General features: G+C 37.2%; 2 protein-coding genes across 4 annotated transcripts in view; one reads left to right on the top strand and one right to left on the bottom strand.

Annotated features, from left to right (window-relative positions):
* LOC110831953 (glutamate receptor ionotropic, delta-2) overlaps window positions 1–5,214 on the bottom strand; it is a 24,411-nt gene extending 19,197 nt beyond the window's left edge. The window contains exon 1 of the mRNA XM_087355437.1: window positions 4,322–5,214. Within this exon, the coding sequence (XP_087211563.1) occupies window positions 4,322–4,520 (199 nt within the window). The 5' untranslated portion in view covers window positions 4,521–5,214. The remainder of the gene's footprint in view (window positions 1–4,321) is intronic.
* Window positions 483–25,173, top strand: LOC110839309 (acyl-CoA Delta-9 desaturase). 3 transcript variants are annotated; one of them, XM_022083403.2, is made up of 6 exons: window positions 483–682; window positions 13,290–13,469; window positions 14,784–14,914; window positions 18,350–18,555; window positions 23,119–23,304; window positions 23,764–25,173. In XM_022083403.2, the coding sequence occupies exons 2-6, from the start codon at window positions 13,313–13,315 to the stop codon at window positions 24,044–24,046; spliced, it is 963 nt and encodes a 320-aa protein (XP_021939095.1). In that variant the 5' UTR covers window positions 483–682; window positions 13,290–13,312; the 3' UTR covers window positions 24,047–25,173. The 3 variants fall into 3 exon arrangements, with proteins under 3 accessions (XP_021939095.1, XP_087211567.1, XP_021939096.1); XM_087355441.1 differs by lacking the exon at window positions 483–682 and adding an exon at window positions 1,530–1,637; XM_022083404.2 differs by lacking the exon at window positions 483–682 and adding an exon at window positions 10,559–10,653.

Genomic DNA, 25,173 nt, shown 5'->3' with positions numbered 1-25,173 from the left:
CCAAGCTAATTCAAGGACTCAATTAAAACAGAACTAAATAAAAATATACCTTGAAGCAACAATCAACTTTAAAAGAGGCCTAGAATGCTGTTTCTTACGTAATACATAAAAACTGTGTCCATGATTGCCGATTACAACAAATAGCAAAATTTTTTATGTTAAGGAGACATCTAATGTCTTAGTAGCAAACTGTGTTCTGGGTCGTGTACAAAAGCGCCTGAAGTCACGAATGCCGATCTAGCTTTCAGCTATGTCCACCTCGAAATAGCATTTGCCGACATTCACGTTTGTCAGGCACCTTGGAACTTGCTCCCCCCCCCCCCCCCAATAAATCTCATGACTACTTTAATAACTGTCTTACGACTTCATAATTTCCGATCACTATTCAAATTAAGACCTGTCAACAGCGCTACATTTTTCTCCCGAACTGGGCCCAGCTACTTCACACGTAGGCGGGGCCAAGGATTATAAAATCGCAACGCAACAATACCTATACGTTAGTGTAATCATCGACCACCAGGGCGGGAGTTCTTATCTGGCAGGCAAGGTAGCACCCAGTGTATTTGTTTGAAGTGGGTAAGAGAGTAGAGTGCAAAGTTAAATTTGCCCCTGCGTCTAAGGTCCACTCCATAGAGGCGTATTAGAGATCGTGTAGTCAATGAGAGATTGACATAATATTGAGGTAAGTAGCCGACTATATGCTAAGGCCGAATTGTCCAAAGGACAGAGCCTCGAAGTTTCCCATAGCCAGTCTCGACATGGTGGCGCATAAAATCGAAACAAATCTTGGCCATTCAGCCTGCCACTTAAGTAAATCCGGCTTCCGGTTAATAGAAAGTAAACAATGCTTTAGCTGGGAGATAAGAAAAATACATTTCTTTTTGTTAGAAGTGGCATTTTCTTTAGCTAGTGAAGTCTGAACAAGTTTGTGAACATATCCGACCTCATTCGTAGACGTGTCCATTTAAAATATCAGTGTCAGTTATCATATCTTAAGTTTACCTAGTAAAACCTGCGGAATATTACGATTTGAGTAAAAATAATAAATTTTGTTAGTTTGCGAACGTGGTCTATAGGAAGGAGGCGTTTTTATACAGAATATACTACTAAGTACTAAATACGGTTGTATTTCTACTCCGGTATAAACACTCTAAAAGTTTCAAAATTATTGTTTTAAACAAAGAAGTTAAGCCTATTTTTAATAAAACATATTCCCGAAAACGTGTGTTCTTTGTCTCTGCTTATAGACAAGCTGCAAAAGGTCTACGAATATCGTGTAAGTACTGTTATAACTGAAATAATACTGTGGTGATAATACGAAATTTCAAGATGAAGGCCTAACTAGTATGTTTGATAGTTTCAGATATTTTAAATTCAAATTGTAAGATATTTTGTACAAATATGCTTCAACTTTACCCTTTTAACTTACAAATCTGTTCTCTTCATTCAGAGGGAAATTTTAGGAACATGTTATCTCCACAGATGCTTCAAAGAGGTTTTTCTGATTTTAGATGTTAAATTAAGATTCCGAAACACAGGATACTCTGAAGATTTCTGTCTTCTGGGTTGTTGCGCTGTGTAATCTGGTCGATGTTAACCAACGTTTCAGAGGTCATACTGCCTCCATTATCAGGGCGGTGAGTATGAAGATTTCTGTCTTCTGGGTTGTTGCGCTGTGTAGTCTGGTCGATGTTAACCAACGTTTCAGAGGTCATACTGCCTCCGTCAAACTCACTTCTGTCAAAACCTCAAATCTTACATAGGATACTCTGCTCACCATTTTGGTGTAATCTGTAACACGACTCGTGTTTCTTTTAAATAATCAAACACTGACTCACAAAACCGATACCATTCAGGTGTTATGTGTGGTAAGAGACTTCGTTAAAGATTATTGTCAGCGGCTCAGACTGTACAGCAACGAATATTAGGATAACTAATTAATATTAAGCTGTAAAATTATGAAAAATGTCGTGGTCTATTTTGATATATGCTTACTATCTTGGTAGTTGCCTGGAGGGACTGGGGAAAACCTCAATAACCCTCAGTCAGGGCAGTCTGTGTCTGGGCCGAGATTGCAGCCCGAGACGTACAGAATAAGAAGTAATGTTCATCACTTAGATACGACATTGAGGAGGCAAATGACATTCGTAAAGTCATGGAAAAAATAAGGCAATTTTCGTTAGCTTTTGTAATAGCAAGCCACAATCTAAATTGGTTGTGAAATTTTGAGCTAGTAATGAGGTATAAGTATGGCCTGCAGAAAGTACTGATTTCAACCATTAAAATGAGGGAAATAACTTCGTGTGGCAGACCACATTTTCGAAAATTGAATTTAAAGGACTGCCAGTAGATGCAGACTCTAATTATATTGCGGTTCCGGTTGCAGACAAAGAATTTTTGCTGTGTTCATAAGAACCAACGAGTGGACCACGTGTAGAGCCACTTAAATTGTGGTGAGATTTCAGGTTCTCACGGCGACTAGTACGAAGACGGCTGCCGTCTGGGATTTTGCGCCGTGCAGTCTGGTAAATACTAACGAATGTCTCAGAAGAGCTTACTGCAGCCATCATCAACGCGATTATTTGAGGTTTTATCTCGCACCATGAGTCAAGTCACCCCTTCCTTCTAGATTTAATAATTTACACGGGCCTTTTTATTCACTCCATTATAATTGAAAATCCACGCGTACATAATAAACGTCATTTTCCCAAGTGTCTATGATTCCATGCATAGTAGAATTTGAGTAGATAACCGATACTGAAAAAGGGGTAAAAAGTAAAGTTTGTCCCGCTATGCGCCGTACAGGCGCTTGGGGTGAGTGGAGGTATAGCTCCTCTCTTCCTTGACCTCGGCACCAGATGGGGGTGAGTGGTCAGCATCACGCCCCGGCCGGCTTTACCCCCGGGAAAGGACCCCGGTACCCATTGGACAGGAGGCTGGGTGGGCCCCAGAGCAGGTCTGGACGCAGAGGCTAGAGGAAAAATCCTCTGCCCCCGTCGGGAATCGAACCCCGGTCGTCCAGCCCGTAGCTAGTCTCTATACTGACTGAGCTATACTGAAAAGGGGGTAGGGTGGACTTAAAAAGGTCTAATGTACCAACTAAACTGGGAGCACTGATGAAAGTATGATTAGTAGAAAACAGCTGAAGACACGACAAGAAACCAGCTGCTAATTTCATTATGTATAGAATGCTCATGGAAAGAATCATATTTTGTGTTCCTGAGTAACACAATTGGCCATCATAAACTTAGACAAGAAAATATAAAAAGCATGAAGTGAAAGTTTTGTTCCATTCAACATTTCTCCTGTATTTCCAACAACGGGGTAGTTTACTGCCGTTTCTATGTAGAGAATCTGCAGACCAAAATAAATCATCACTAGCCATCAGTCTACAGAAATGAAAAAAACGTTCCCCTTTATTCTTGCTATAGCACAATGCAAGTCTTTAGCTGCTCCAGATATTCTCAAACGTCCTTCACTTGCTGTAAATTAGAAGTTTTAGCGTTTAACATCAATGACATTACTACTAATAGATGGGTTTCTAAACAGGTCTGTTACAACACAAATTTATCCTAAATTAAAGTGATTCATCGCCGCAAACCAAAATAATTCGTGCGCTTGCCGTGACGTTATTTCAATTTGGATGAAATTAACATAAATTAATAATAGTTATAAATCACCATATGAAACCTTAGGACCCTGATTATACACTCGTTATTTCTGCCCTTCGTCAGGTCTACGAGCATGATGGTGTAATAATATCCTGCGCTAGGGGGTCTTAAACTTATTCAGATCTGGCTACATACTACTTTTTATAGACGCGTCCTCGATCTGATTTGCGTTCTCCATTAAGCTGGACTGATGCTCACAGCGATAGGTAGACCTACTGTCAAATACTGACAAATTATGAACGTGTCTTATCATATCACGTAACTATATTGCACAGTATATAGGGTTACATTATTACAAAAAGAAAGGATATGCGGACAGCGCAAAACACATGGCCGCGGGACATGTTTGAGAACCCTTTTTATACATTTGTATTCGGAGGACACCCAGTTCTAATGACGGCCGACAGGACATGTCATTCGGGGAGCTGTCACAAATTCTGAAATCATATAGTGTCGGATGAAATGAGAAAATTATTATGAACTGTACGTAAACATTTGTAAGGAGGCAGTCATAGCCTATATCGAGACGGGAAAACCACTTATGTTAAATAACCGGTAACCTGTTATCTTTGAAACGCGTACGCCTATGGCATGGCGGTTAAGAATAGGGGCAAATTTATTTACCCCTTTAAAACGAAAATAAATCTTACCCGATGTGGAGTGCTGGTATATGACTACTTGATCCAGTTTCCTCCAGCGAGCATATTCAGCCAGAAAGCAAGAGGTTATGGATTCGATGCGACGGGTTCGCTGTTGATAACTGGTTTTTGAACTACTGACCACAGCTAACAATATTAAGAATATCACCTCGCTGCAGCTGCAGAGAAGTATACGTTCTTCACGACCCATACTTCGTCTGTTTAAACTAGAACATAAAACAATTTAAAGGATTCTGACATCAGTTAGATTGGGTGAATGTCTTTATTTTGTTAGGCATATTCTTAGCCAAAAACGTTTAAAAATTTGGTTATACTTCGTCTACTTTCACCTGAAGACAATAGTAGAACCAGCTTCCGAACCTTTGTGGCTTTTAACAAAAATAATTAGACAACGATTAAAGTCAATACAATAACTATGCACAAAATTCAACATGTTCTATCAGTAATATCCACGCAGGAGATGACAGTACATCATGACCTTGTACGATGCTGTTCTTTAATTAGTTATTGGGCTATTTGTATTGATGGATCATAGACAATTTAACGATGATGTATTAACTGGTTTGATTTAAACTATAATGCAAATGAGGATATTCCCCACAGTTTTTAAATGTAAATAATGTTTGTTCTGTTATTTTCAAAAATCTGTAAAGCCCCCTCTTCACTGAAAAACAAATTTGAGTAAGGAGATAGTTACAACGTTTTCCACATGTAATTACATGAAACTCCTCATCACTAAAATATCTTAATATTACAGAAGATTTTCCCTGTAATGAGATCGAATGTAACGGGGGGTGAGTCTGAAGATGGCTGTCTTCTAGGTTGTTGCATTGTGTAGTCTGGTAGAAGTTTACCGACGTTTTAGAGGTCCTTGCTGCCTCCAACATCGACATGTTGATGGAGGCAGCAAGAACCTTTTGAAACGTCGGTGAACTTTTACCAGACTACACAATGCAACAACCCAGAAGACAGTCACTTTCTGTTATTTTTTTATTGATCATGATCAGGGCCGTCTGTAGAGGGCGAAGCAGGCTACGCGGGTCTTTCCTTAATATTTACACAAAAAACAGTACCTATTACATTTAATCTTACCGGCACCAAGTTGTAGGTTATATTTATTTATCTGTTCCGGGTTTACAATTAAATTAATACAACTTAATATGCATTGTATTACAGTTTTACTAGGGCGCTTAAGATGTCGGTGTATTTAAAATATTTTATACACCTACGATATTATGCATGTTCGGAGGACAGACCTTTAAATTTTCGAATTGCGTATAAGAAAAAAGAATATAGCTAATTTGTAAAATGGAAGTGATATTCTGTAATTCCAAAGGCGCCTTATAAAAGAAGTGTTTATGGTTTTACGTAAAGTGGTCATCAGATTTATTCGATTTTGATGAAAACTGATATAGCTCGATACTCCAAGATCAGACAGTTTCTTTAATTGCTTCAAATGTCCAGATAGAAGGAGCAATTTTAATAGGTGCTTCGCAAATGACGAACTTTTTCTTTCAAATACACGAGGTGTTCTTATCCCTTGGCCCTTAGAACTCTTTTGTGATAATAAGTTAACGCTCAGTTAATTTTAAGCGAAAAGTTAACACAATAAACGAATAAACCAATTTGTAACAATAACAGGAGAGGGAGAATTTATCCCTTTGCTGTTAGCATACCTTGTAACCATACAGTTATAACAAAATGTGGCTTTCAGTATTCCTCAAAATGGAAGCAGTATGTACCTCCAAGATGTTGGTACTCACCTACAAGTCTGCACTGTGTCACAACCCACAAAACCACACTGCTGTATAAAGCTGAAACCTCACTTCGGTGGTTATTTTCTAGACTTAGATAATTAAACAGCAGTAATGTTTACCTTTATGCCCTATCCGAAAAGTCTCAATGAATCAAAGGTATGAAAGACATGACAAGTATTTACGAGGGCTCAAGACTATGAAATATTCAGCACTTGCCAGTTTTTCGATGGCTACGTCAATGTGTCGGGTGACGACAAAGCTAGAGAAGAATCCTTTGTTGTGACTAAAGCAGAAAGGAAATCTGTAACAAATTGCCTGTACAGCATTAAGAATTCCCATTACAATGAAAATCATCAACATAGGCAGACGTGACCTATTCAAGACTTTCCGTAACTTTATTGTCAGATGTCTTATACGCCAACATCCAACCTTCAGATGAACTTAAACTGATATTAAGAAATTTATAATTCCCTTGGAAACAAATGTCAGCTTCAGTGCTTCGGAGGTATCGATTACAATTTTCGATACAGAACACTTCATAGTCATAATACTAATTCTGGCTCGGATTGTTAGAGTTCGGTTCATGAAACAGGACGGCAAAGCAGGTGTTCACTGGTCAAAGAATTCACGCGGCTGTGTTCGCTCCGTTGATAGGCTCTGAAACATTTCATAGTACGCATACAAAGGATAAATAATATTAACTAGAGTAGAAATTCAGCAGAGAAACCTGAAGAAAAAATACCATTTGGGAGACATAGTCATGAGTGAGAGAATGATATTAAAACGGATCTCAGATAAGTAGGATATGAGAATTTGGACTCACGTGGCTCAAGAATACGATTCACTGCAAACTCGTGTGAAAATAGTAATGAACATTCGCCAATTTTTGGACCTAATTAATTGTATTTCAAAACAAATTATCTTAATCCTTTCAAGATCTTGCTGGGATCGATCCAGTATTCGGGATTTAATTTCCTTCCCAAACTTTCGTAAACTTCTACCAGACCACACGGCGCTACAACCCAGAAGACAGCCATCTTCATACTCGCAGCCATGATAATCTGAAAACTCAAATGGAATTAGTGACTTTGTGGGATCGTGACTTTTAGTGTGTAAGTTAGGCAGATAGAAGTGTTTTATAGCTCGATTCTTGGCATTGAAAGTTGAGTTATATCTGCTATCATCGCAAAAATTATGGATTATCATGAAGTAGAATTATGTTCAGATCACGTAATGTATCACGCGTCCTAAGAGGAAAAGCTAGATGGGCATTGTAGAGGTCATCTGATTGCTTAAGCATTATACTGAAATAAAACATATGAACAGCAAAATCCACGAATTATCATTCAATAAACTGTCATTCACTCTTCAGTCAAGGGTAGAACTTTCGTTATCACATCACGACTTGCCAAGTATTTCATTGGTTAATAACACGGGTAGGACATAGTTCTCCATCATAATATCAGGTATTATAAACAAATTTTATAATAAAGCTTTCTGTCTTCTGGGTTGTTACGCCGTGTAGAAGACAGAAATCTTCATACTCACCGCTGTGAAAACTTCAAATCTTACATAACATTTATAATTCTGATTCTAAATGCTTTGTTTTATGTTAGTGGTAACTATGTACACCGCCTGGTTTGCATTCAGTTGCTTGGCATGTACCATAGAAAGTTTATGGGTTTAAAACTTGGTTTCGCAAAATAAATAGCAAACGTTTCTTAACACGCAATTAAAACAATTACCCTTACAACGATGACATGTATGTGTTGTAGGTAGGAACCTAATGATTAGATATTTAGATAGAATTTCTTCTTTAAAGAACGAAAGCAAAGGAAGAATGAAAGAAAGGAAAAGTGGAAAGAGGAAAGAAATTACGGAAGACACATTACGGTTTCTTTTCATTACGATAATGACAAACTTAGAAGATTTAAAAAGAGTTGGGAGGTTCCCATTGAAATGGATCTTGCGGTGAAGACTTGAGAGAAAGTGAAATATCTTTTGTCGTTTTACTATAGTCTTTGTTATTAGCGTTGCTGAACGAATAGTGAGAACGTTAAATGGTCAGTTAACACAATCCATGAGTCTGACACAGAATGACTCTATTGTTTCTCCCAGCAAAAATATTTTTGCGTCTCAGTCACGCCCGTAAATGAGATTATGACTTTAAAATTCTGTCATGCAATATGGCACGCACACACTGGCAAGCAGATACGGAGAAATTATGGATCACGCTATATATAGACAATTATTAGCGCGCGTCACCATGTCACATGTCAAAGGTCATCCCGCAGATGATGTATGAGTGAATATGAATAGCATCGATTAAATAATATTCGCAAGTGAGTACCGAAGAACTCGAAGCTACACCTGCCCCAACATCGCTTTAACCACAGCAAATCCCGCGTGTATTAATCAAAGGTCGAAGCCTATCAAACTCGGTGAAAAGCTGGCGACTAACTGCCTGAGCTAAGGCACGGCCGAACATCCGACGTACCCGTACAGATAATCATTAACCCTTTCAGGTCTATTGTTAACGATGTACGACACCCGCTTTAGTGATCAAGGACTCTGAATTTTCCTCACGTCGTGTATTAATGGCTATCGTATGATTCTCAGGATAACGATATTACCCTAGCTACAGGAGTTGCATTTCGTTGAAACCACAAATACATCCATGAAACGAAGGAGATATTTCATAGCAGCAAAGGAGAGCCAGCGTGCTGATAATCACATCTGTATATGAGAACGACACTGACATTGAATGACAAGTGAAGTCATGTAAGAGACAGGATGTCACCACATGTACTCGTGTTTCGCCTAGTAAGCCGCCCACCAAACAATACGAAATTGTCTGGGTATGAAAAGGAGAGAAACCCTGAAAAGCCTAATGATTTTACATAAGTTAACAGTGTTCTAGCACACACAAACCACTAATATTTAATTGAATTTACATAATATGTAGGCCTGTAATTTTGTTTATAAGCTTCGAACAGTGGGTCTTTGTTTCAACTGCCTAAACATTGAAATTTCTTTCAACAATTAAGAGCACATGCAGATTCCACCCCATGATTTCTCTAATCCTTTCGTTCCTCACTCTCTCTCTCTTCTGGATATTCCAGCCGCTCTTCATAGGAAATCCATTTCCATTATTCTCAACTTTTTTTTTTTTGTTCCGAGAGTTGCCATATTTCTGCTCCATATACAGCCACGCTTTGTACCATCGTTTTATATATTCTCTCTTTCGTTATTTTTGTGATATTTTTGTCCCATAATTTTGGGTTGAGGGCTCCTATAAATCTCCTTCCTTGTTTTATTCTTTCCTCTGTTTCAATTCCATACATCCCTTGGTCCCCTATCATCGCTCCTAGATAGTTTTCCTTAGAATGAAAAAATAATAGCTTTAGATTCTTCGGTATTTAACAGGAAATTCGAATGATTTTCAGTTGCCATTCAGTTTAAAGAAGCACCTATTGTTCTCCCAGCAATGGCAGGTATAGGCTATATTTCATTGAACAAGCTTTGTCTACCCCTGTCATTGACTCGCATGCTGTACTGTTACATAATCACAAAATAGTATTATTGTTCGATATGCTTCTGAACGTCTCTGATATCGCTGTTGAATATTAAAAAAATATTGGACCTCACAGCCTTTCACTCATTCACTGCAAAACCTCGGCTTTACCAGAGTCAAAGGGCAATGCTTAATGCTTAAGCTGTAATTCTGAATACCGAGAACATCTGCTGATATCTTTCGATAAACGTTTTTATCTGTTCTTCCTCTGCAGGCATATTAGAATTATATCTATGTAAAAAACAAGCTTAAATAACGGATTTAACTAACAAAGACTAGGCTTTCAATACAAAAACCCATGAACGAATTCCAGAGTACAACATCACATCGTAACACATTGAAGTGTTGAACTGTGTACATGAGTGAAGCAAACTACTTTATAGACATATACTTCGTCCCCGAATTAATAAAACACGACGTTTCGGAGATTGAAATCTATCTCCGTCCTCAGGTAAAACCTACTACGATGGCCCCATCGACAGAGCTAGTCCCTATCTCCGGAGATAGGGACTAACTTACCTGAAGACGGAGATACATTCCAGTCTCCGACAAGAAGTAGTCCTCCATACTGGGCACATGCATAATCGTCAGACAAGTACATATAGTTCTCAGAATAAATTCTAACGTCTACTTTTCTTCAAGTGCTTCAGTCTATATGTTTACACCGAGAAAAATTATATACGAACAATTTTATAATTCATTAAATCATTTCCATTAGCAGAAATTCTGTACCATTTAAGTGTGTCAAATAGAACTCTATTCATTAGTTGGTCAAAACCCAAATACAGGAGCTCTGAACACAGGCCTTTATGGTAATTTGCCATAAGTATGTTTTTCCTCGTAAGATAATGAAAGAAGGCTAATCACCGGATAAGCCTAATTTATTCTGACCATGTAAATTGCAGTACTATATACAGTTTACACAATTCACCAGTTACTCTGACCATCAGAACACGAACTGACATTTTGCTCCTAATAGCACATGATACAAGGTACGTAAGCAAAGATTATTGTTGAAGGTAGAAGGAAACTTTATCGCTGAGACCGATAAACAAACACGTCTTTTGGGGGAGGGGTATTTTTAAAATTAATCTGGAGTGCGGAGATCAAATACAGGAAAAATTTTGGTAAATGCGAATCTTGGCAGGATGGCTTTAATTCTTGGTTGGCAGTATATTATGATGTTTTGGCTCTAATAAAAATGTAATTAAATAACGAGTGTCTATTTTATTATCACAGTCTTATTTGTAGGTTATATTACTGTTGACCAAAAGAAAAGTTACCAAACTTTCGTAAACTGTAACACAACAATAAAATTTCTTATTTATTAGGAATAACTGTACAAAACAGTGTCCTTAAGAATATTCTCATAGGTGTGCAAACACTACTGGCATGTTATTCATACCAAGTTTTATAAATATCTGTCAAATGACTCGAAAGTTACGAATTACAGGCACTCGTACATGTCAAATATCATTATTATTACTATTTAATGTAGGTTAGAAAGTAATGAGAATGTTTACTAATGAAATTTATACAGAGAAATAGATCATTACATTGCAAAATTATTACTGTATAAATTTTATTAGTTTATTTTGTAAACATTCAAAAGAAATGTGAACTTCATAATTTATTCTGCAACTCTTGATTAGATAACTGACTCTCTCAGGGAAACTCTAATAACCCGAATTAACAATTGGATGTTAGGAAAGACGGTGATCATAGACAGTTGCTAGTACCTGACCGGTTTCTTCTTTCCCTCGGGGTCATTTCTGTAAGATAAACTCATTCAGAAATTCCCAGAAATGTTTTCGTGTCTCAGCCACTTCACTGGAAAAGACTGACAGTCCCCTCAGTTTTTAATATTTCTGTAACTTTTTCATTCTCCCTTTGCTATGTACACTGCATTCAACGTAGCTATGCCACCGGCGACATCAGCGGATGGGAAAGGAAAAAATAAGGTTGGGTAGCTTGTTTACTGTATCAAATACAATAATCCGGTTTCATAAAAAAATAATTATGTTCTGAATGTTGCAAATAAACAAAACTCATAGTTGTGCTGTTAGTAATGGCCATATTCTTACACCTACATTCCATACTAAACGATAGGTTCTACAGCCCCAATCTGAGAATATATCTCAGAACTTTAGAAAAAAAATACAAATGTATAGTCAGATTGTTACCATCACGCCAGGATAGACACCTTGGTATCACGGTGGGACAACTGCTTGAACATCTGTGGTAATTATATAGCAAAGTGAATTGTACCAAGATATTTCCATGTGTCATGAAAATTAATCCTTCACCTAGAAATGTTTTCCACTTTTTGAAACATCCTCGTTTATTTAATCTTCAAGTATTATGTGTCTTCTTTCATACTCTAATATTTTAATGGTATGTATTCTACTAAGTCACTGGTAGTTTTATCTTCTGAGCTGTAACTTCACGTAGTCTAGTTACACGTCTACTAGACTTTAGTTGACGGGTGCATACGTTTCGGAGGAAGTGTAGCCTCCATATTTGCGATTTGCCTACGTAGAAACCTTATGTCTCATTACTGAAAATTTAGTCAATGAAATAAGATAGTATTTATATGTTTGCGGACTTAAAATCATAATACTGAAATAGAACTTTGTTAGTAAATTATAGCTCATAAACCTTTCATTATTCAAATTTCATTAAATAACAAACGAAAAGAGAGTGGCAATACAATTAAACAAAGTCCAAAAGTTTCTGACGATCGTACCGTATAATCTGTAAGAGTGTTATTTTGGACTTTGTTTATCGTCAATATTTCATTAAAAATACAACCTTTCGGAAACTCAAACTTGTTCAGTCTTCAGGTAAAAGTGGAAGGACAGAAACACTAGCTGTTGAGCCCTCTGGTTGGGCTAGCCTCAGATCTGGACCGGTTCTGACGTTTTCATCAAAACTATGCAATACAAAAGTAATCAAAACTGCAAAGTACAGCCAAGCAACTGTGCCGCGCACTTGCCATACGTGTTCTGCAGCACTTTCAGAGCTGACTGTACAGGATGTACGTTAGAAAATGCAATATTAGATGTTGCGGGAAAATGTAATGATGAGGAACGCAAATTCTCTCATTTCTGATGCTGTCCATATTCAAGAGTTTTCGTGGTCTTAGAATGAAGGTGTCAGAACTGTGATATCACCTGCAAATGAAGTGGCGATTATCATACAATTGTGACTGTATGGTGTGAAGTTTCTTTCAAAGCTTTGCAACTTTATCATATTAATACTGGTCATAAAACTAAACTTAATAGTAAGTAAAGTAATGCGTGATTGGGAAGTAAGTTTTGTTAATTAAGTGTGCTCAACAGCTAAAGAGAATGTTTGAACCCAAGAGGGATAAATAAGAAGACAATGGATGAAACTGCATAAAGACAAATATAAAACTTCCTATCAGATTTTTGCGGTAACATACGACTTTGTACCACTCAGATCTCTATATCAGATGCAAATAATGTAGCCCCAAAAAGGGTTTAAACTCACCAAGGCCCCAGCGTGAACAGATATGGAATCAAACACAGGCAGTTCCCCGAGCCCCAGGTACGTACACACACTTATTCTCTGGCTCAATATATGTAAGAAATTGTATCGTTTTCAGGTTACAGATACCACTGAGATAATATGACCGAAGTAGACGCAAGAGATGAAAAGTACAAGAATGGAGAACATAAACAACGTATAAAATGGGTTAATGTCATCAGCATCGGTTTATTTCATTTGCCGGCACTATACGCACTGTTCATTTTACATCGGCTCAACTGGAAGACCTTTGTGTGGAGTGAGTGCTTTACAACTGAAACCTACACGTGCTAATGAATAATATAGATTACTTCCTCCTTTTCTCATTCACTCGCCAGGTTGCTAGAGGTCACAACTGAATATTTGTAGTGTATAATGCTGTGCACGACTTTACTGCTGCGTGCTTTTTAATGAGCAGGCGATCGATATGGGACGTCACGAAAGCCAAAAATAAAATTTAATGATCGGTAAGAATTGTTCGGCGCAAATAATAGAAAATGTATATGAAGCCACATCTTTTAGATTTAAGAATCTGAAAAGTTCTACTATTACAGTGTCTTATGTCTTATTGTAGGACTGACAGAACAGACTCAGAAACAGGTTTCTGTATGATTATCACATGTTCTGGTCCGGGGGTGGGGAACCTGCGGCCTTAAGGACACATGTGGCCTTCTAGGTCCTTACGTGCGGCCTTTTGACTGAATCAAAATTTTACAGAACAAATGCTTTTATTTTTATTAATACATTTTTCAAGACGCCCTAAAGGTCACAAATGACGGATACCCATCTAGAGGATCAACTGAAACTCCATGCTGCAACCAAGCATTCAAATGCTTTCCAACAAAAAGCAGACACAACAAAGTCATTAAAAGATTAGTTAACTTTAAAATTAACAAATAGTTTACATAGTAGTTAGACTTTTACAAAATAATGTATATTTTTAAGTATATCAAATTGAAGTTTCTTGAATGCGGCCTTATTTGATTACAGCTAAATTAATGCGACCTTCCAACATGAAAAGGTTCCCCACCCCTGTTCTGGTCACTCCGTTCGATAGCTTATTAGTGTATTATATGTTTGTTATTCCTACTACCTTTATTATGATTATAATTCGTCATTTTGTATTCTATTACAACACCGAGGGACTTATTTCTGTCCTTTCCATCTTGTCATTTGTTTTTCTCGCGTCTAATATTTGCGTTCATATTGTAGTTTAGGAATATCTATTATTCCACATCTACATCGTCTTCCTTGACATGGTTTTGGTGCTAACAAGCCCGTTCCCAATTCTGCATAAATCTGTTAAGATTTTCTTTGCAGTTTTCTTACCAGTTCTATGGAACTATCGATATCTAGTCTTGTGTTAACATTACTGTCTAAAACTGTTTTTGTTCGTAATTTCATACCATGCAAATATAAATAAATTCTTTAGGTTTTAGTGCTGTCTCAGCATTATTAATCGCTTGTTATTTCATGTGTCAATAACTTTCCTGTTTACAAAACCAGGTCGCTCTGACCGACACCCAACAGAAAACACTCCACTCACTGTTCTTGCAATCTGAAACTGTTGCAGGTTTGTTAGTCATTCTTACTGCAGGTTTCGGTATTACCGGAGGCGTGCACCGTCTATGGACCCATCGTTCATACAAAGCCAAGTGGCCACTCAGAGTCATCCTCGCTTTGTGCTTTTCTGTGGCAGGCCAGGTAAGCGACGTCAGCTTTCTGTATTAACTGTTTTTTTACGTATGGTCTGTTACGACTAAACATTAACTTATAAATATGTAACCATTTGAATATAGGTTGTTGCTGCCTCCATCATAAGAGCAAGGATCTCTGAAACGTCGGTAAACTACTACCAGACTATAGGGCGCTAAAACCCAAAAGATAGCCAACTTTGCACACATCGCCGTGAGACCCTCAAATACTAATTAGTCTTTATAAAAATGAGCACTTAATAATCCAGGCGTTGATGAGAGATAGTATTAACATAAATGTTAGGGAACAGGCTGTGAAAATTGGCTTTTGCTTTTATTGTATAGGCCCCATTATTTGTCAGTCCCTGATTCTGATCTTTCTTAGGGTCTGTAATGTTAACAGTTGAAGGAAGATTAGTCATTCAACTTTTCTATATCTATATGTTCTTGTGTCCAAACAAATTCGATTTTGTTGTTCTGAAATAACCAAATTCAAATCTAGTGAAACATTACAATTGAAAGCGTTTATTGAGAAATTGGTGAGTTGAAGTTTGAACAGACTTGTACTGAAAAGTATTACTAATGACTGCTTTCTTCCGTGATCGGGCTTATTGACTTTAACTGATTTGTTGTGACGCGATGTTGACGTAATTGATACTGCCTAAAGAAGCAAGAGTTAAATTCCCGGTAAGTGTTTGCACTAAAGGAAAGTAAACTGAAGTAAATATGGTTCATTTCCGTGGTAGCATCTCAATAATTCTCGGAATCAGTGATCGTCGTGTCGACTGCAATACTTACATTTATGTAACGCATATAATTGTGCACACGAATAAATATTTTGAGACCTAATTATTTTAACATAATTAATTTCCATGTAGATATTTCGATAATACGAATCGATACTCACTGAGTTATAAAAGATATCGATAATTTTATGTATAGGCATAATTATTATAATATAATTAACCCGTGTATCTGTTTCTTTAGAGTGCTCCCTTACAGAACAGGGCCACGTGGGTTTCTTGAGGACATCTTGATAAACAGTCTTCTATTTATATTTAGTCTGACTGCAAGTCACGCAACGCGTGATTTTATGTCCGTACACAGACTATTAAGCAAATATTTGCATGTTATTTCTTTTAAACGTCTGGGACTGTAGATATTACCGGTTACTAGTACGGATGACCCTATAGTCCAAAGGGCGACCTTAAAAAATTTTACCTGTTTATTAGCAAATAACCATACGTCTTTCACTTGATTACCACGTGGATTGGGTCTTAAGAGTCAAGAGGTCTGTGGGAAACGGACTTCAGACAGAACGCATTCACCAGGCTCATGCCTCAGAAGTCCATCTGAATACTCCTTAGGATTATCCCTATTATCAGCTAAATGCAGCGAAGGCGATCGAAGATTAATTTAATAAGCCAATGTTTATACCAAAAAAATGTGTGTCACGAGGGTAACAGAAACAGAAACAAAGTCGTTATTCTTATGTCCTGCGAAGTACCAAATACAAACCGAATATTTTTACAGACCTAATTACTTTACTTTTGCAACAACAACAACAACAACAACAATAATAAATTATAGATAATATATTATTTTGGTTTTTATTGCTGTAATATATAAATAATATTTTAAAAATAGGTATTAAGTTTTTCCTATACTCAAATGCTTAAGAACAAAATTATTTTCAGAATTTTCTCGGGGAATGACCTTGAACCCCCTCCCCGTGACACCTATAGTGTGCTTTACACACATGCCTCTCAGATCCCTCTGATTTCAGAACTGTGACAAACTTCCGCGGGTGTAAGAATATTTGGAAACACTGGGCCAAATTTTTGAGGTAAAACAAGGCTTAGTTGAAAAGCAGATGGTATCGATTTTGACTCCAGGGAGCAGGATCTCTACGAAAAGTTGTAGAATAAGATATTTTACACTTTATGAAAATTGGAAGTTCTATAAAGTTTATTGCCTCACTTACAAAATCCCACCATTGGACCGTATCCCGAATCTTAGCCCCTTAGACATTTTAATTTACGATGCAGGCTACTACTGTTGTAGTGTAGGTAAATAATACTTCTGAAGTGGGCGTCTGTTAAATCGATAGTCATATTAAGCCTGTCATTAGTCTGCTTCATGGAGAAAAGTCCTTCTTGAGAAGCTGATAGTCATTCAGTTGGTCAAGAACTCCCCCTTCTTTTATGGGACGGGAAACATCATTATTGTGTTTACAAGAGCACACCCTGGTCACTACATTTTACCAATTTAATCCAGTCTATTCTGTCACCACATTTCTTTAATGCCAGTCTTTCCTCTGCTCCTAAAGTAATTCCAGTTTCAGACAGAAATGTTTTATGCACTTCTCATCTTCCTGGTGCATGCTACTCGCCTCATCTCATTGAACAAAAATTAAAATTCTGAATTATTACAAATCCGGCAGGATCCGTGACAAGTAGTGGCGTACTTTAACCCAAATCTCGGCATCCACCTGAAAATGTTCACGTAAAATTTCTGTCGATATTAATTAAGTTACAGGATTAGGCTTGTCTCTGGGCTAAGTTACTTGGTTAGGAAGATTTTATAGCTAATTCGCTTTTCTCAAAAACAATTATTGTCCTCAAGATGTAACAACGGAATAAACTACACATTTCTGGTGTTTATAGAAATTTTCTAACCCATAAATCATGAAGACACGAATGAGCTCTCTCTGACAAAACAAGTGTTTATATGGCAGAAGCAAAATTTCCGAAGGAATGTCTTACACTTAAAAAATATTTAATGTAGATTTTAGAACTTCAGTTTATGCTTCTTACCACCCAATACCCTAAAAACCTAAAAATTAAAATACCAGTATCTGCCTTTAACTCCAAGGAAACAACATAAATTGAGAAACGTATTAATAATATAGAATGAGAATGTTTGAAAAAAGTGTTGAGGAGAATATGAGGAGCTTCTGTTCACCAAATACTTTTGGGGCAATTAAATAAACGAACAGACGTACAATAGTCTGCTGTTAGGGTATAAAGAGATAACACGTATCGGGGCGATGAAGAACACATGCAAAATTTTAATCGGAAAGCCAAAAGGCAAGAGATCACTTAGAAGCCCTAGATGTACATAGGAGAATGATACCAAAATGGGTGTTAGAGAAATAGTTTGTAGACGTGTGGACTAGGCCTGTATTCAATTGGCTTGTAACAGGCAATGGAAATTCGGCTTCCATAGAGACATAGAATTTTGTGACAAACTGGACAATTGTAACATAAAAATACTCTGCTTAATTTAGTTTTTAGTTAATACTGAAACGAAGAGACGCGACTGCTCCACTAGACGGGAATTTCTTGTTCCTACAGTTAAAAAAGACAGTAGGAATAACAGTTAAAAATGTGTTCAGCAATCGATTATGTACATAATTCTGATTCAGAAATTTATTGGCCAACAGAATACGATATTCGATTGGGTGCGTGATCACCGGGTGCACCATAAGTTCAGCGAAACAGACGCCGATCCTCACAATTCGAAACGAGGTTTTTTCTTCGCTCACGTCGGATGGCTCATGCAGACGAAACATCCTGACGTACTGAAGTATGGGAAGATGATCGACATGAGGGACGTCGTGGAGGACCCCGTGGTCGCCTTCCATCAAAAGTGAGTACTCACTTTATTGTGGCTATTTAAACTCAACTACGAATTTTCCCATGATAATTATTAATAGAATATGAATGGCGGAGTTTTGCGTCATCAGTGGTACACGGGAAACACATTAAAATATATTAATTTATTATTTATCGTGCGTATACAATATGCATTAGTCTGTGTAATATAAACATTATAGACGAAAATAATAAAGACTCATGGAGAATAATACAACTATAATTTGCTTGTACATCGAGGACATAACTGCACTAATGTTAACATGCTGGTAGACTGATTTACCAATGTGTGTGAGTTGTGACATCTTCAGTATTTGTACTCATCAACATTCGTTTGAGAGTAACAGATTTGAAACCTGTGTCGTTCATAGTGGGGCATCTAGGGATTCAGAATTGTATTATATCACCTTGAAGATTTTCTACTAAAAGTTGACCAATAATCTCAATCACGGCTTGCTAGGAAGTTACACGTTTTTCTGCAAGAAACTGAATATTGCAGCCGTGTGCATAACACTCCTAATTCGTTCGGGAGGTCCCCGGTTCACATCTCGCTCGAACACCGGCTGTGTTTCGCGGTTTCCCTCAATTCCTTCTTATAAATACCTTTTTAAATTGATTATTCAGTAATCATCCCATAATTTGACACTGCCTAGTCTGCGCTATTAGCAACGTTGTTAAACAAACTGCAGATAAATAAAGATGAAGAGTGGATTTATCTGGATCAGGATATAGCCAAGTGGTAAAATTATGTGAATGATAATGAACGTGGAATTTAGTGACTAGCTGGGAAACTATTAGCTTCTCAAGGAGGATTATTTATTTTATAGTTATCCGAGTTTTAGCAATATTCAGATAGGAGTATTACTTCAGAAACATGGGATAACAGAATAAATGGACAGACCTTTTCAACTTCTCTATGAGAAGGTAATAAACAGGTCAGCTGTAGCCTATTTCAAGGTTGGCATGGCTATTTACTTCCAACTGTTATACTTAACCAAATACTTAATCTTGTGTCGCAACGGTTGATAAACTTATTGTTAACATATTAAATTGACAAAAGCTTATCTTTGTTTTTACACTGGAAAAATAGATTCCATGCTTATCCTTGAGACTCCTCTGTTTAAAAAAAGTGTTTTCATTGTCACAATAACACATGAAAAAACTCTCCGATAAGATAAGACAAATTGGACTGACATAAAATAAAGAAACATTTTACGTCAAGCCTCTAGTATTTCAGTGTAGCCTATATTAATTTCTCCATTGAACCTGTAGTAATATAAATGACAGTACCTGATTCTTTTTTAAACATATGAACATTACTTTTTAAGTGTTCATATGTCTTCGCCTCCTCCTATTCAATTTTTATCGTTTTTATTCAAGGACTTTAAACATATGTTTTCACACAATGGGTTAATAACTCTTTCTGAATTGTGTATTTTTCTGTCCACTAACACACTGCAACTTACTGTTTTTAATTTAGCATTATTTTTGGCTCTCTGCTTATGAACAACTGCCCTCATATGATATAACTTCGTATGCTACCTATCTTGTACAGTATTTTACCGAAAATATTAAAAATATTTTTGTTGATTTAATGCTACGTAAATTTGTGTCTTTCACATCTTTATATATAATTAAATTGGGAAAACATTTTGTGCAATCTCATGACGAATTATTCTTGGTTAGTTTATATAAAGCAGATATTCGGAGCGGTAATGTTTGCTTCATTTTTATATGTGCACACTGCTCATCCTGTGCCTACAACGGTTGTATGGTTTTTGGAAGGTAGTAACTATTCTCCCTACCGGCCCACCCTTCCGAAAGAAACCAGGGTACGATACCTGCAGTCCACAGGGAGTTACATCAACATCTTCACGGCCGTGAGAACCTCAAATTTAATATTTGTTTTCTTACAGATAAAGTAACTAGGTAAAGCGAGCACATTTTACCGATCGAAATTCATTCATACCTTTCAATTATGAATGAATTTTAGATCATCTGTGAGAAAATAAAGAATTCTCTGGTGACAGACTTGAAAAATAAATAAAGAATTTAAAAAATCTGGAAAATATTCCCCTTCATAAAAAATTTATACATTTTTAAATTTTATTTAAATAATTTGATAAGGGGATATATTATTTTAATCCAGTACAAAGAGGTATTGGTATAACATGTGTCGCAAAACGACAGGGTATGATCAATGATTTATAATTTCTTTACGGAACAAGTGTACCTTGACGTAATTACCGTCTCCTTTCAACTCTAACAGACATATCAGCACGGATCTGAAAGTATGTCGTACGTCTTCTTGTCGGTCATTGTCAGGGCTTCAAGAACAAGAACCGATGTTTCTTTAACTGTGTCTGTGTTACAAAAACAAATATTACCAATACCACTGAGTTATTCTTCAGCTGTTACGGATTTAACAGTATGGTCTGGTCAGATTAAAAGTACTTCTGTAACAACGAAAACATTTAGATTTTTACAGACCACTGAAACAAGAAATGGGCTCTTCGAAAGGCTTCTACCGACACCGGACAACACAATATATCGCTAATATAGTCGAAATAAAGTTTTATCTACAACACGGGAGGGATTCAACCCCTGGATCCTGGTTTTCAATCTGTCCAAGACTAATACGCCTCACACAGCTAGGTCGCGCTGTTCGATGTTCCAATGTTCAACTGATTTATTCTAAAGTTATGTAACCGATGCTTTCCAACTGCGAATATTATGTAGCGTCGAAAGAGGTGAAAAGGTTGTGAGTGGTTAGTGGATAAGTATACAGAAGCCTGTGGGTATGACCTGTTTCAAGATATCATTCTGAAATAGAATTGGAGAAACTGAGAATAAAAGGAGAAAAAATTAGGCTTGAATACAACCGGCTCGACATTGTAATGAGTACCTTCCCAATACGTCTAATACGTTACTGGTACAATAATGCGACTCCGACCTTGTTATAATGCCCGGAAGAAGAAGGTGACGAAGCTCAATAGTACTTGAAGTCATAAAACACAATACAGCTTTATAAAAAAGCCGTTCTACTTACATCTTCAAAAAGAGATTTTCGCACCGAGCTTTACCGTAACAATACTGAGGAGGCTAGCTAGTAGCCTCAAGGGAATGTAACGTCTACTGTACGATTCAAACATGAAGGCGGATGAGTGACGACGAGAGAAGCAGAGAGCCAATACATACATCAACAGATCTTTCTTTTTTGTTGGAAGCACAGTGCACAAGTTCACCATTCTCTACCTCTACCTTGGAACAATTAAATACCTTCAAAACGGCGTTAACTGTTGATCGTCATATTAGTTATTACGGCGTGTGGTTATGTAGATGGCAAAGACTAAAATGGTACGTTCCTCCAATATGTCGCTAGCAACATGCAACACAACACGGCGTCTCAACCCAGAAGATCACAGTCATCAATGCCATAACAATCTCAAATCTCATGTAAGTTGTTCGTTCATTGTGCTGATTTTCTCGTGCTAAAAGGAACACTAACAACGAATTGCTACCTGAGACACTTTATTTTAAAGTATTTCAAGTTGTAAAAGCTGCGAGAGAAGGCGCACAGTAGCAATAACGAAGACTGACGTCGTAACAGTCCTTGACCCTTGCTACTGCTCAACCGAAACCAGCCATCTTAATCGAAACGCAGAGTAGATAACTGCAGCCATCTGTAGCTGTAAATGCTGGCCTTCATTACCAATGCAGCATTGTTCCCTCCCTCTCTTACTGGGCACACTTTTTAGTCAAATAAAATCAAACCGTGACCTACCAACCTACCAAACAAGTTCGTGTAGCGGTAAAGCTCATAGCATGTGTTCCTGAGGTAGCCGGTAGTCGTTATGGGAACCGATTTTTCTCTTCATTACCGCCTTCAGACTTCCTCTTGGGACTATTCGGACGTCTAGCCAATTAATTCTGGATGTTTTTTTCCCGAAGACAAGGTTGCCCGAAACGGAAAACAACTTATTTCTTATCTAATATCGAGTTTAAAAATACGCGAAGCTATACTTCCACATTACCATGCGCCTTCATTGCGATCTGCTTAATTAAGCACTGTGACAACTTTACATTTACCTTACAATTCAACAATATATGACATATGGAGTTGATTAGACGCAAATGCTCAATAACCTATCTACTGACGTGTCTTCATAAAGTTTTCAATCCGTCGTGTATCCCAGTGAACACGATAAAAACAATTCGGGTAATGATATTTCATAGATGTTCTCAGAGAATAATCTTAACTCGTTAGTCGATAGCTGTACCATTAATTAATGTCGGACTTGAATGGAAGACCGTTGAGATTACAACGCGCCACGATTATTTTTATAGCGATCTGTCCATTCACAATTAGAACTTTTAGTATTATCCCGAACCAATCACAATTCGCAACAGAGTGTTTTATTTATATAAAGAACGTTTCCATTACTTCGGCCCTAAAAAAGGCAAGTTTTTCCAAAACGTACGCAATATTATTTCCGTAAAAATACGGTTCTATCCTTTAGAAGACTCTACAGTGAATTTTGCTATTTGTTTGTTGCAGATTTTTCATACCTCTGAAGATTATGTTGTGCTTCGTTCTGCCCGTACTGGTACCCCCTTTGATGTGGGGCGAAACATGGCAGTACTCCATTCTCGCAGCGGGGTTCCTGCGCTACATGGTTGGGCTCAACTCCACATGGGCGGTGAACAGCGCAGCCCATATCTGGGGCAACAAGCCCTACAACAGGTAACACTACTTTATATCATTTTGTCTGAATCCTACTTCATAGGCCTATTAAAAACGTTTTGTGCTACGTAGAGATGTCTGGCTTAGAAGCGCTGGACCATACGGTGTTCTTCCTTTTACAAGACCAATGAATACAACTTGTATTCCTATATAAGGCTAAATATCTGCTAGCTTTTCAACGCCATAAATTGTATTACGAGAATATTAATTTGAGAATTTTAGTGAAGAGATCTCTTGGAAAACTGATCATGTCTAACGCCTGGTATTGATGATGCTGAACCCTTGGGATCAGTTATTACAATGTTACTTTTTAGATTGTTGGTTAGTTAGTTAGCGAGGTAATTACTAAGTTAGATGGCAAATTCATACATTTTTCCCGAATATTGTTACTTCTTTTCCTTAGGTCAAAAACTCCCTTGCATCATGCAAACATAACCACACTTTTGTATGATGTTGCAGGGGCATTAGTCCTGCCGAAAATGTTTCGGTGGCCATAATGTCTATGGGTGAGGGGTGGCACAACTATCATCACGTTTTTCCGTGGGACTACAAAGCAGCCGAACTGGGGAATTACACATTCAACTTCACCACAGCTCTCATAGACCTGTTTTCGATTGTGGGCTGGGCATATGACCTCAGGGTACCAACAGCCGACATGGTCCGTCGTACAGTGGAAAGTAAGGGCGATGGGTCTCACCCGCATTGGGAAAGCAGGCAGGACGATGCAGTGAAGAGTGAATGAATTCCGGACCCAATGACTAAAGTCAATTCAAAACAGAGATGCCACTGAGGCACAGAACTGAAAACAGTTTTGTTCAAATACTTTGATATTTAGCCTGTATGCAAACATACCGACGCAATTTCTTTACGCTTATGCTAGGTTGAGGGAATTGTTTACAAATGAGAAATTAAAAAAATCAGTCGTCCTATTATCATTAACATAGCTGAATTTCTCATGTAATCTGCTTTTATACAGCGTAATGTAACTCCATGTGATTGCAGGGCTAATTATGTTGTATGAAGAAAACAGTGAATAAACTATCCAGATAAACAATGAATTAACTTTAGCTACAGAATACGAAGGTTCATCACATTCATGACAAAATTCCATAATTCTATCACGCTTTTGTTATTGTCTACTATCTACAGTGCATTATTATACGATAAAACACACAGAAACAAACATTCTTCAAGACATGTGGATTGCTACGTTCTGGGTTGTGACGTCGCGTAGTCTTTTAGTTCCTTACCAAAAATTTGGAGAAACTGTAGCTTTCATTTTCTTGTTAGAAGTGACATTGTTGACTACCTACATACTATGAGGCGTCACAGCCCGGAAGACAATTTTACAGTCGTGAAACCTGAAATGTCATATTCCTTTTAGACATTTCGATAAAGATATGACTGTAATGCAGTGCTGGTGTCTGACGCCATCGACAATTCTAATTCAAGAGAGAAGAATTGTATACTTTTGAAGTAAGCTGCAAGGAGTGGACTTATTTGAAAATAAACATGAAATCTTAAAAAAATTTAAGTTCATTGTTAACAGAGCCTTATAATAATTGTTTAGTTTTTCCGTATTAGATATTTTATAAAAGTTTCCAGCATCTTTCATTCCTAGGCAAAAAGTAAATTATGAAAATTTAAGTTCTATAATGTGGCTTAGTGAAATTCTATTTTCAAACAAAATTGCGTAACTAAGTATAACTTCTGATAATTATAATTTAGTAGGTCCTAACATGTCTTGATTGTCTTTGCTAGTTTCGAATGTACGTGTTTTATATGTTGTACTACATTTAACTTAACGTTTTAATCAACAAACATGCTATTTTTATTTTTCATTAGATTGAATAAAGAAGTTATAACGTA

This window comes from Zootermopsis nevadensis, unplaced genomic scaffold (assembly GCF_977971745.1).
Source record: "Zootermopsis nevadensis isolate Lab colony 2312 unplaced genomic scaffold, Znev_1.0 Znev_ptg000024l, whole genome shotgun sequence".
In the NCBI taxonomy this organism is placed as follows: Eukaryota; Metazoa; Arthropoda; class Insecta; order Blattodea; family Termopsidae; genus Zootermopsis; species Zootermopsis nevadensis.
This window is presented reverse-complemented; position numbering and strand designations above follow the sequence as displayed.

What these genes read in the sequence shown, in the direction of transcription:
- LOC110839309 (XM_022083403.2), top strand. Translation starts at nt 13,313, where the DNA reads ATGACCGAAGTAGACGCAAGAGATGAAAAGTACAAGAATGGAGAACAT. An exon ending in CTGGAAGACCTTTGTGTGGA is followed by an intron (nt 13,470 to 14,783) that starts GTGAGTGCTTTA and finishes AAACTGTTGCAG; the next exon opens with GTTTGTTAGTCATTCTTACT. An exon ending in GCTTTTCTGTGGCAGGCCAG is followed by an intron (nt 14,915 to 18,349) that starts GTAAGCGACGTC and finishes ATTGGCCAACAG; the next exon opens with AATACGATATTCGATTGGGT.